This window comes from Ovis canadensis, chromosome 26, assembly GCF_042477335.2.
Source record: "Ovis canadensis isolate MfBH-ARS-UI-01 breed Bighorn chromosome 26, ARS-UI_OviCan_v2, whole genome shotgun sequence".
In the NCBI taxonomy this organism is placed as follows: domain Eukaryota; kingdom Metazoa; phylum Chordata; class Mammalia; order Artiodactyla; family Bovidae; genus Ovis; species Ovis canadensis.
In genome coordinates this window covers 54243107-54255113 of record NC_091270.1, presented here as the reverse complement: position 1 = coordinate 54255113, position 12007 = coordinate 54243107, and the positions used below count along the sequence as shown (strand labels likewise).

The 12007-nt window shown below is 50.3% G+C and overlaps 1 protein-coding gene across 11 annotated transcripts in view; it reads right to left on the bottom strand.

Annotated features, from left to right (window-relative positions):
- PSD3 (pleckstrin and Sec7 domain containing 3) overlaps nucleotides 1–12007 on the bottom strand; it is a 589734-nt gene that overhangs the window by 283114 nt on the left and 294613 nt on the right. For 2 of the 11 annotated variants that reach the window (XM_069572784.1, XM_069572788.1), the window contains exon 1: nucleotides 5478–5919. The exons of 5 other annotated variants lie outside the window; for them this stretch is intronic. In XM_069572784.1, coding sequence (XP_069428885.1) covers nucleotides 5478–5530 — 53 coding nt within the window. In that variant the 5' untranslated portion in view covers nucleotides 5531–5919. Of the gene's footprint in view, nucleotides 1–1706; nucleotides 1741–5477; nucleotides 5920–12007 lie in introns of those variants that run through there. 4 more of the 11 variants (XM_069572785.1, XM_069572791.1, XM_069572792.1 and 1 more) reach the window with 3 other exon arrangements.

The following is a 12007-nucleotide window of genomic DNA, read 5'->3' as shown; positions in this document are numbered from 1 at the left end:
CACCCTGGGCAGCTCCAGCAGATGGACCTCAGGGTTCCCGAAAAGAGCCGGAGCCACAGGCAGGGCTCCACTGATCCGGGGCAGGGGGCAGGGGGGGGTGGTGCTCCCAGGAGGAGCAGCAGGGCACACGGCAGCATGCATGCATGCGCATGTGTGTGCACACGTGTGTCTGTGTGTGTGCACGTGTGTGTGAGCGTGTGTGCACGTGTGTGTGAGCGTGTGTGCACGTGTGTGTGTGTGTTATACAAATTGCAATCTACATTTCCCAGTGAAACAGTTAGCAAAAATGTTGCTCTCCTTTGAAAAGAAGAAGTGACTTTCCCAGCACTGGGTTGGGAAGTCCACACTGTTCACCCTGCAGAGCCCGCGAGGACAGAAGCCCACAGAGAAGCTGGGGCCGCGGACTCGGCAGTTTGTTGCTACGGTGAATGCTGCAACTGGTATTCTTTGGTTGTGTTCTAGGTGGAGACTTTTGAGTTCCCTCATTTTCAAGTTTCGGAAAATGCTCAGCTCTGTAATTTCCATGGTGACCGCAAAGTCGCAGCCAAGGATGGGACCACACCCTGGACTGCTTACCACACCCTAGACCTTGACCTGGCTCCTCAAGGTCAAGATGCCAGAAAATCTGAGGCAAAGCCCACTCTCCACCCACTTCCTCCTCCAGCTGACTCCCCATTGCCTGCTACACCTGTGGGCCACGTGCCCACCTGGGATCCTGACACTTGGACAGACACTGACCTGCTTGTCACAAAGCTGACACCAGGTCAGCATCTGAGACCCGGCGCTGCAGAATGCGGCGAGCAGGGTCAGGCCTTGAGCAACAGGATCCTTCCCCACATTGTAACTGGAAGGGTCCAGAGGTGGTTCCTCCATCACGGTCACACACTCAGATCTTTGCACCAATCACACGCAAATCTGTGTTCCTCGCATCAACCTTGGGAGCCAGGAGTGCTGGAATCCTCTGGGTGAACTGTGTCAACCAGAGGACGTATCATGGGCCTCTAAGAGCCGGCTCACCTGAGGAGTCCCCCAGGGAACTGGCTAGAGACACATGTTCCAGTGGTCAGCGACCATCTCCACTGCCCAGCCAGGCCTGAGCCTTCTGATCTGTAAACTGCAGAGACAGTCTTTAATTGTCTTTTTTGTTTACCTTTTAAGCAGCGAAATACGAAAGAAATACAAATGTTTCCCTGTCATTCCGTCACCCGGAGCCACAGTCTTGTCCTGGGAAAGCTGGACTAAAATGTCCACACATGGTAGCTGAGCTCCTCTCTTCAACAATATTTAGACAAAGGACCTAGGAAACCAGGAGGGATGAACAGCAAGAACTAAACCACAGGATGCAAACGTCTCCCCCACAGCCTGGCCACAGGCCCCTCCCCGGCCAGCCGGGATGACTGCCTCCTGCCGCAGGAACATTCTCTCCAGGTCTTCCCGAGGCGGGGGATGTCCATTTCAGCTGCCAGGCATCCTTTTTCTCACCCCTTCAGGTACTCACAGCTCCCATAACAACAGGCCTGAGACAGGCAAGCTGTAAGTAAAGGTGACCAGGGCTGGATGAATGCCAAATAAACCAATGTCAAGGTCAGCGGCTGTGGGCGGGGCAATTTGATACTTACCCTGAACACGCCCAGTCACCCTTTCCTCACTTAGGACTCAGAGTCAACACAGCATCCCTCAGCTTGGTGTTCAGCCTCATTACTTACCTGCCTTCTTGGAGATAACTGTCTTAAGTTGTTTAAAAGAGGAAGCAGAAATCGTTCAGTGGATGGTGGATACAGCAAGGTGGAGAAATGACAGAAAAAGGAAGAGAGTCATCATTTCCACGTCAAGTACAAATGTCTTACAGACGAGGAAATGGACCAGCAAGAGAGGAAGCGACTGGGTCTCAGGACCAGCTCAGGACTAGGCCAGCAGAGGTGCTCGGGCCTCGGTCCTGGCTCCCCTGGCCGACAGGCAGGGCCTTCACAGAGCACCAGCTGAACCAACAAAAGGGAGTGGCTGGGGGAAGCGCGTTCTGAGCATGGACACTCTGCTGCCCGCCCCGCTTCTGAAGACAGGCTGCAGGCACGCCGGGACCTCTGAGGAGCTGGGGGCACACACGCTGCTCACAGAGACGATGGGGGCGGTCAAGGGCACCCATTAAACACGGGAGGGACGTCAATCATCCTTGGAGCACCCTGCAGGCCCCCCAGCACTTTCTCCTGCCTTCACCCCCACAACAGTCTCATTTTCCAAGTAAAGAAACTGGGCACCAAAGACGCTCTGCTGGGGCCCACAGCTGGTGAGCAGCCGCCACAGCAGCCAGGCCCACGCCTTCCTCTCGTACGCCCCCTCCACCCAACGTCACAAATGACAAAAAGCCACACCCCACTGTAGACTGGAGCAGGGACTGAACCACACCCTCAGGCCAGCTGCACAGTCACGAACATTCCCGCTGGATCACTGACATCCCCACTGGAACCCAGCACAGGCCCCGCCTCCCCTAGAATTTCAGGACGGGGCGTTTCTGCAGCAGGGTCAGCCCGGCCTCTGCTGAGAGCACCCTTGTGGCTAGCTCTCCCGCAGGAACACTGACCTGAGGGGAGGAACCACGGTGTGGCCAGAGCCGGCCCCGTCGCCTGACTCAGCTCTGGTGACAGAACCCAGCTGTGTAGGTGGGCACCCTTCAAGGGGCTTCCAAACACGCCAGGGCCGAGCGGCAGAGCTGGAGACAGGACGCACGCCTCAGGGAGCCGGCTGATCCCACAGAACTTCCCGTCCTTTGTCCTTTCATGCTGCAAGGCAGCTTAAAATCGGTCCCCACAGAGCTGCACAGACCATGCCTTGCAAGTATCCACTCGGAACCATCAGCAGGTCCCCTCAGCAAAGTGGGACCAAGGGGTCTTCAGTGTAAATTCTGCCATCAGCACACATTTCTTCCATATTCTTGAAAACGAGTTCAAAATGAAGTTTAAAAGCTGTAAGGATAGTAGACGGCACTGGAAAATCATGGAGGCAAATGGAAACTGACACTTTTAAATTACTAAAGCTTTAGAAGAAGGAATCTAGACGTGAAATCTTTATAAAAGCAAAATAGGGAAAAGAGACTCATTTATGAATTGTAAGAATTTTTCACCTCATAGTAACAGAAAAAAAAAAAAAAGTAATTTTTAAAGGAGCCAAAAAATTGCTAGGCATTTTCACATATTTTATCTCATTTAATCTCTTCAATAACCATGGGAAAAAAGATATCATCCACAAGTTACAACCCAGGAAATGCAAGCTAAGAGGCTTCACACAACTGCACAGCTACTAACTCCTGGAGCATAAAGAGAGAACAGGCCAACCTGGGGAGCACAGGAGAACCCTAGAAGAGCAGGCAGAGCTGCAGGCCACGCATGACCTGACCTGTGGGAAGAGCCAGAAGGAGCGGCCAGGCCCCGACAATGTCTCAGCTGCACCCCCAGCGTGGGGGACAGGCCCCTGTGTGCGCAGCTCTGTTCTCCACGTCCTACCACCACGAAACACACACTCGCTGCAAGGACGTGAGCACGAAGACGTGTTCACCGAGCACTGATGGCTTTGTGTTCACTATCCATCTTCCCCCCTCAGCCTTCCTACCACCAAAGGCTTCACGGGAGGTGTCTGGGGGGAGCGAGCAGGGAGGGGCAGGGGCAGGCGCTGCGGAGAAGCTGCGTGGAAGCCGGCACAGGGAAGTCCTGACGCTTCCTGTGCGACCAATGACCGCACTGCATGGCCCACACGCATGACCACCAGTCTGCGGGGCCAAGTCCTCTCGTGTGCTGATGTTAGGAAGAATAACTTCCACATAATGACAGCCATGCTTTCTTCACACTCGCTGAGCTTTTTATTAATGCAGGAGAAATGCTGTTAAATGCTCCCACACACTGCACCTCCGTTAACAGTCACAACCACCACCCACCCACCTCATTCAGTACTGTCATCATCCCTACCACACATAGGAAGAGACGGATTCAAACGCGGCTGCGCGCTTCACTAGAGGTCAACCTGCAAGAAAAGTAGGCAAAACTGAAACCTCAGCCCAGGCTCATAACAGCTGAGCTCGGACGCTTTCCAAAAATATGCTTCACGTCCTTTTTTCCAAGCGTTCTCTTTCTCCTTTATTACCAAAGTTATGAAACCTTGGGGAAATGTCCACTTGGGGAAGCCCAAGAATACTACAGTGGGTAGCCCATCCCTTCTCCAGGGGAACTTCCCGACCCAGGAAAAGAACCAGGGTCTTCTGCATCGCAGGTGGATTCTTTAGCAGCTGAGCTATCAGGGAAGCCCCAAATAGCCACTTAGAAAGAGACAAATATTTTACGCTGATAGGCTATGTAAGATAAATGACATGATGATATATTGGAAATACGAACTTAAAATTTAAAACTTACCTGTACTCAAGGCAAGAAATACCAGCTTACACAATATACACTCCCCAACACACGTGCCATACTCAGCTGATTACCCCAGACATCCAAGCACTGGGGTTCTCACCGGCTTTGGGAGTGTCCATGAATGCTTCAACTCCAAGCACCTCAAAAATGGAAACCACGTCCACACACTGACTTCGGTCTTTGTCCACCATCTGACCCTACGGCGTCCCGCACGTGCCCTGGCCTGAACCTGCACAGGGGGTAAGTGCCTAGTTGCCCAGTCGCATCCGACTCTGCAACCCCGTGGACTGCAGCCCGCCAGGCTCCTCCGTCCATGGGATTCTCCAGGCAAGAACACTGGAGTGGGGTGCCATGTCCTCCTCCAGGGGATCTTCCTGACTCGGGGATCGAACCTGGGTCCCAGGGAAGACTGGGAGCTCTTTACCGTCTGAGCTACCAGGGAAACCCCTGACGTGAACAGAGACCTTTCCAGAGAGAGCTGTGGCGCTGGAGTTCCCTCAGCTCCAGAAAAAAACCCCTTTACACTTTCTTCTACAGATAACTGACTGGCCTTCGAAGTTTCAAAACCAACGCCGAATTCTCAGACAGATCGTGTTTCTACACTAACAGCGCAGCCAACTTCCCTTCAGAGCACCGATACCGCCGAAATAAGTGTGGCCGCCTGGTGCGGCTGTCTGGATGACAAAAGCTCAAGCTGCTGACCTCCGGGCACCTGAAGTGGAGAAGGAGGTGGCCAACATCGCCCTGGGGGCAGGAGCACAGAGCAATGCCTGTGGCCCCAAAGGGCAGCAGAGCCCATCAGGGGAGCCCCTCGCTGCCCAGCGCCAGGGCCCCCAGGAACACACCCTGGGCGCTTCAGTCCTCCTCGTTTACAAAGCAATATCCAGGGATTCTCATTTTCCTAAGTTTCTAAGACTTCTTACGATGTTTTCCACTTGAAACAAAACAGCTGGAGATTCAGGGAGTTTCCTGTTAGCCACAGTCACTCTGACTGAGCGACTGAACTGACCCGAACAGCCACACGTAAGCCAGCACTGCCTGGGACCAGACAAAGACCATAAAGCGGATTCCAGTTACCTCCTCCGCCAGCACGCAGCCTGCCGCGACGCTGTCAGGGGCGCGACGGGCATTCTGTTCCGCAGACCCTCACGGGCCAGGGCTCTCCAGCGCCCGCCTCCAGCTGCTGCCTCTGGGAGCGTGGGCTGCAGCCCCCCGACTCCGCGGAGACATGCTCCCGGGAGGACGCTGCTCCCTCAGGGCTGCGCTGGGAACTCGAAGAAGCCACCGGAGTCACTTCCCCTCGCCCTGCCTCCCCTCTCCCTCCAAGACCGCTTCAAAAGTCCGGGGCCAGTGAGGTCACCGGTGACCTCACAGAGCTCCAGCTTAACTCTTCGGAAGCCAGACGGCCCGCGGACTGCGGGGAGACAGCTGCGCTGGCTTACTCGGAGTGGCCACTGCTTCTGTGAGACAGTCTGTCCGACCTCGTTTGCAAAAAAAAAAAAAGAAGAAGAAGAAGAAAGTGCTCATCTCAGCCTTGTTTTTCCTTCCTAAATAGCACTACGGGTTTCTGAGGTACTATTTTGCGAGACCATCACTTCCTACAGCACACGTTCTGGCTATCAAGGAATCACTGAAATACGCAGTAAACAGATCTGATTCACTTCTATTATGTAAACCTCCGCTGTGTTAATAAAACTCCTTACATTCATGCTCAATTTTATGCGATTTGCGTTTTTCCTATTTTCTAGTTTTATTGCTGTCTTTCTGCTCTTGTGAAATGAACACATTCTTTTGTCCTTGTGTTCAAACCCTGCTTCAGACTGCCAGCAGTGGACAGGTGACACTCACGGCTGTCAGGTGCAGACGACAACTGCCACCAAGGCATCTGAGAGACTGGGACCTACAGGACTCAGATGGACAGAATGGACAGGCACCAGACCTAACTAGTGGATGACAGAGTCCGCATCCCAGCTCCTGAAGAAAAAGGACAGTGGTTTTGCATTTCATTTCCCGTGTTTTTTACTTGGGCTCTTGATATTTTTGTTGGGATTTGGGAGTTATAAGGATGAAGAAGTAAAATAACTAAAAGTTATTTTATAAATGCAAGTAGATAAAATTACATACTCTCAAAGAAAATGCAATATGCCCTTTCAAGAATTCTTTGGTTCACCCAGAAAATGATTACTGTCCAGCAATTTCATTCCTAAATATATACCTAAAGAAACGCTCCATGTGTGCACGAGAAGCCACAAATTAGAATGTTCACTGCCACGCCATTTAAACAACAAAAATACAAGACAGCCAAAATGTTCATACTATGCAAGTGGGAAAATTAGTACAGTGCATATTCATGCAATGAATGCTATTTAGCAAACAATTAATATACTAGGGCCTTATGAATCAGTAAGAAAGAATCTCAAATATTGAACAGATAAGTGAGTCACAAAAGGGAACAAGATGGCACTTATATAAAGTTCCAAACATGTGAATGAACACGGTATTGTTCATGGGTTCACACCTATGAGGGCACGATACACACCCACAGGCCGTGGTCCTCTGTAGGAGACAACGAGAGGGATGGGACCACAGAGAGAGGCAGGCTCTGCAGTGCTTTATTTCTCAAACTGGCTGGGGAGATCAGAGGCGCTTATTAACACTTCTGGGTGTGCCTCGGATGTACAGAGGTTGTGAAAGTCAACTGCGTGACTGCCTTTCAAGTGTATTCAGTAGGCTCGGTCTAGAAAATTAACACACCAGGAGGAAAGGAGATGAATAACTCCCAAGTCCCCAGGCCCGAGCAGCTGTTCCTAACTGTGCCTCCATCCGGCAAGCTTCCCTGCCCACGACCACGCCCATGCATCCGCGGGTCCTCCAGAGCCCAGATTGGGAGCCCCGGCCTGTGAGCCCTGCTGTCCGGCTCATGCAGCGTCCCATGTCAAGCTGTCTGCCTCCTCTTTGGGCGGCTTCTAGTACCTAGTACAGAAAAACTAATTAAGCTCTTCATCCGACAGAACTGGTCATCCAGGATGTGCTGGACTCTGATACAGAGGTTCTGAGTCTTAAATCCAAAGACCTGCCAGCTTCACTGACTAATAGGAGGGACAGGTCTATGCTGACTAAGTGTAATATTATATGATGAACCATAAAATGGATGTTAAGTGAATGGACTGTGAATGAGGAACATTTATAATTTTGTTTCACGATAATAATTATTCAATACCTCTTAATTTCTCTGTACTAAAGACTTCATATTACTACTCTTGACTAGAAAATGTTACCTTCTTTGCATCGAGGTGGGGCTGCTAGATAGGGTAATTATGCAGACAATGAACTATCATTAAAGCTCCTCACCTTCAAGTAATCTAAGGCTCTCAGAATTATTATTACAGATAAACAGCATCCTACATTGATCTGACCGTGGCACACTCACAGCAGGTGACTCTGAGGAAGTTTTAAAGACAACAACAGTTCAAGCAGTGTTATTACTGATAATCATAGCCAACGTTGTGTGAGTAGCCATCAAGGGGTAGTAAATTATTACCCCTTTTCGTAAGTGAGTAAGCTGAGGTTTAGTAGTGATAATTCACAAAATGTGAGTCAAAGCAGCTGACATAACCCACACTCTTCACCAGGAAACCACACTGCTTCCCTGCAGGAAAACGGGTCAGCCTCTGTATTTCTAGAGCAGGGGTGGGCACCTTGAAGTCACTACATCAAAGGTGGCACAAGAAATCATTTCAAGGTTCACAGCCAGGACCGCTCACGTTTATGAACCTCTGTTGAGAGATTTCTCCCTGCCAGCAGCAGTGACCTACAGCAGGCCTGTCCCCCTGCGAACAGGGACTGACTCACTGGGGTCTGCATTCCGCCGCTAACAATTTCCCATGCTTTTCAAACTGTAAAGTGCTTACAGGAATTGGTTAAAATACACACTTCGATTGAGCAGCTCAGAGGTGAGGTCTGCGTACTCATTTCCAACAAGCTCCAAGATGAGAGGCTGACAACTTAGGCTGAACATCAGGATCACACACAATCTTGTGTCGGTCTAAGCTAGCATTGCTGGGCACCACCCTAAACCAACAGAATCAGAATCTGGGGAAGTAAAGCATGGGCAGTCGGCACCTTAAAAAGCTCCTCCCTTCCACAATTCCAGATTCGGAGGAAAATACCTGCAGACGGAGGCTCAGGAACAGGCACATGAAGCGCCAGGTGAGGTGTGGGGATTACGAAGTCGAAGCGTTTCTCTCACATTCAGGATTAGAGGATGGAGATGGGGTTTACATCAATCCTCACTAGCACTCGTGAGAAAGATGGCACTCACCTCACCTGGCCACTCAAGTACTGAACAGTGGGCCTCTGCTAGGAGCCTGTGCCAGTTTAGCAAAGACTCTGTACTGAAGTTTAGAGACAGTTTCTAAGATCCAGGGGAGAAAAAGAAAAACAAGATTAAAGCATTGGAAACACACCCATGAGGGGATCTGAGAAATGGATACTCGTATGCAGAATGCTTTCCAAGAACTTTATTTGGAAAAGGTTTCTGTCTTCTTTCTTTCCCATTGGATCAATGGACAGAATCTCTCATCCGATGTTGCAGATGCTGTGTTAAGTGAGGTCTGATGAGAGAAGCTGTTAGTTTCTTTAAAAGCGAAATAGTGCACTGATATAGAACAGACTGCGGGATCACCCTGACCAGCTAAACTAGCTGCCAATCAGTCTTTATTTCAAGCTACGATTCTCCGTGTAACAACATGTAACCCCAGTGTCCCTTATCATTTGAAGTCTTTCAATACAGTCCTTGATGAAAGGTCATCCACTTAGCCAGCACCTCCCAGCACTCTTCACACCAACACCCGGAACATTACTTTGTATGTCATACGGTTTAAACTACAGACTTAGAACACTTCTGGGAAGCCCCATTTCAAATCCAAGACCATTTCCTAAAGTCATCACCGATCTACACAAGAGACCCTAGCAAGCAGGGAGAGGCCTGTCGAGAGGACAACCACACCAGCTCCCTGACAATCAGACCCTGCTAGGGACTGGAGCCGGGCATACGCTCTGCCCAGGGGGCATCAGAAAGCCACATGGGCAGCACCGGGGCTCCTGTGAGCCCCTCTTCAGCCCAGCCTCCCTGCCCTCGCCCTCCTGAGCTCAGGCGAGCCTCCCTCTAGATGGGACTCCAAGTCCCCACACACGAGGGTCCTCCCTCTCCTCAAACAATCTGTGTGAACAGACCCCACTGCCGGGAGCCCTCCTACAAACGCTGCTGCTCTCCCTGACTCCGGCCGTCTCCAGACTTCGTAAGTCATCCACATGGGTTCAGTTCAGTTGCTCAGTCGTGTCCAGCTCTTTGTGATCCCATGACCGCAGCACGCCAGGCCTCCCTGTCCATCACCAACTCCCGGAGTTTGCTCAAACTCATGTCCATCAAGTCGGTGATGCCATCTAACCATCTCACAATCACTTTGACGCAGCCCACACATCCTAGATTCAAAGATTCACCAAATCCTTGGGTCTTTTCCTTAATTTTCAGGCTTTTTCTTATTTATTTTCTTATATTCTACTCAGACTACTGCTCATGATAGGTTTAAAATGAATATCCACAAACTATAACTTAGCACATTCTTACAAGAGAAATGTAAATTGAGCAACAAGGTTATTTCCATTTGACCAATAAGAAATGGGAGGTTCATCGAAGTGAAACAGCCTGCCCAGGACCACGCAGCCAGCAGAGAGGATGACTTGACCTCCTGTCTTCCGGTCCAAAATCCCCACAGTTATACCACCCCACCAATGTACACTGAATTTTATGAGAGAAAGTGAAGCTTCAGGACACCCATTCACAGGTGTTACGGACAGCTCTTCTCCAGGTTATTACTGTTGACAGTATTACTAGTCTACATTTATACCCTACTATATGCCAGGCACTGTGAAACCACCTAATTATCTATTCTTGACTTTTTTTCACTTAATGTCATTTGCTTCTAAATAGGTGTTATTCATTCCATTTTATAGTTGGAAAGGTTCCCTGATGCTCTGTAACTTACTCAAGGTCACACCCCTAGTAAGTATCTGAAATAGGATCTGAACCCAGATATGACTGGCTCTGAAACCCTGGAGAGCCTCCACCCTCAGCACCGAGCAGGGACTCCTTTGGAGTTAAAAACAAAAACAAAACTCACCATCACAACTGCTTTAGGAGGCTCAAAGAGAAAATGAAAACTGACTTTCTACAGAAAAACTTCTAAAACATGAGAGGAAAGTCTGAAGACATCACTAGAGCAGAAGTAAGGAGCCGGCAGGCAGGGACGCCCCACCTGATCCCCCAAGACAAGTTCACAAGATCAAGAGCTTAACTAGTGTCACGCGACTTTAATATTTGACATTATATTAAAATACCTTCAGGGAAGTCCCTGGCAGGCCAGTGCAGGACTCAGCACTTTCACTGCCAGGTTCGGTTAGGCGCTCAGTCGTGTCCGACTCTCTGCAACCCCATGGGCTGTAGCCCGCCAGGCTCCTCTGTCCACAGGATTCTCCAGGCTAGAATACTGGAGTGGGTTGCCATTTCCTTCTCCCGGGGGTCTTCCCGATCCAGGGATCAAACCTGGGTCTCCTGCATTGCAGGCAGTTTCTTTACCACCTAAGCCACCAGGAAAGCCCTCCACTGCCGGGACCCAGGCTTAGTCCCTGGGTGGGGAACTAAGACACCACAAGCAGCATGGCACAGCCAAAAATAATATTAATTAATTAGTTAAATACCTGCAGGTTTTAAGTTTGAATGTCAAAAAATATTGGAAATTTACTTCAACAAATTTCTCTGAACATTGTTTCATGTGACCTTTTCCTAGACAGAAAGACACTAAAGAAAAAGAAAAACTGAGGAAGAAAAAAGCACTTCCAACGTCAGCATCTCATTTGAGAAAGGGGAGAAAGAGGCAGGCAGAAAAACCACAGGTCCAGCTGAAGGGGACCGACCGACTGAGCACTCCCCAGGCATAACAGCTGCACACAGATGTCACCCACCCCTCTGCTGGGCTCCTGGGACCCTGAGCGCCATCTGATAGAACAACTGGGATGCCAGACATCAAACGTACCTGTTACACTGAAAAAGTAATTTTATAAGGCAGCTCTGTTGTGTATTTCAGAGAACCAAAAGAGAAGCTCCTGCCATATGGCTGTATTTGCTGTCCCTCTTTTCCTCTCTCTCTGAACCCAAGCTCAACAGAAATAAACAACACTCAGCCCTGTTCATGCTCACAGCAGCCACACGTGTGCCCCGCAGGCCTCGGATCAGGACTCACCGATGGGAGCCGCGGTCCTCAGGGGATGGGCCGGTGAAGAAACACCCAGACACAAAGGAACCCATCGGACACGTGTAACTGAAAGTCTCTAATTGTCCCTTCTAATTTGGGAGCCATGTGACTGGACTCCACACAGCACCGCTGACCCCGTCAGCCTGGGTGCTCCGCAGCTGGACCACAAAGGGAGGGGATGCTATGCTTTGCTCCTTCACCGAAATATCGTGCTCCATTCACGCGGTGAGCTCTTTCCTGACGGGAATGAGGCTGTCCGGTCAACATCAGTGTTCAAGCACCTGAGAGGATCTA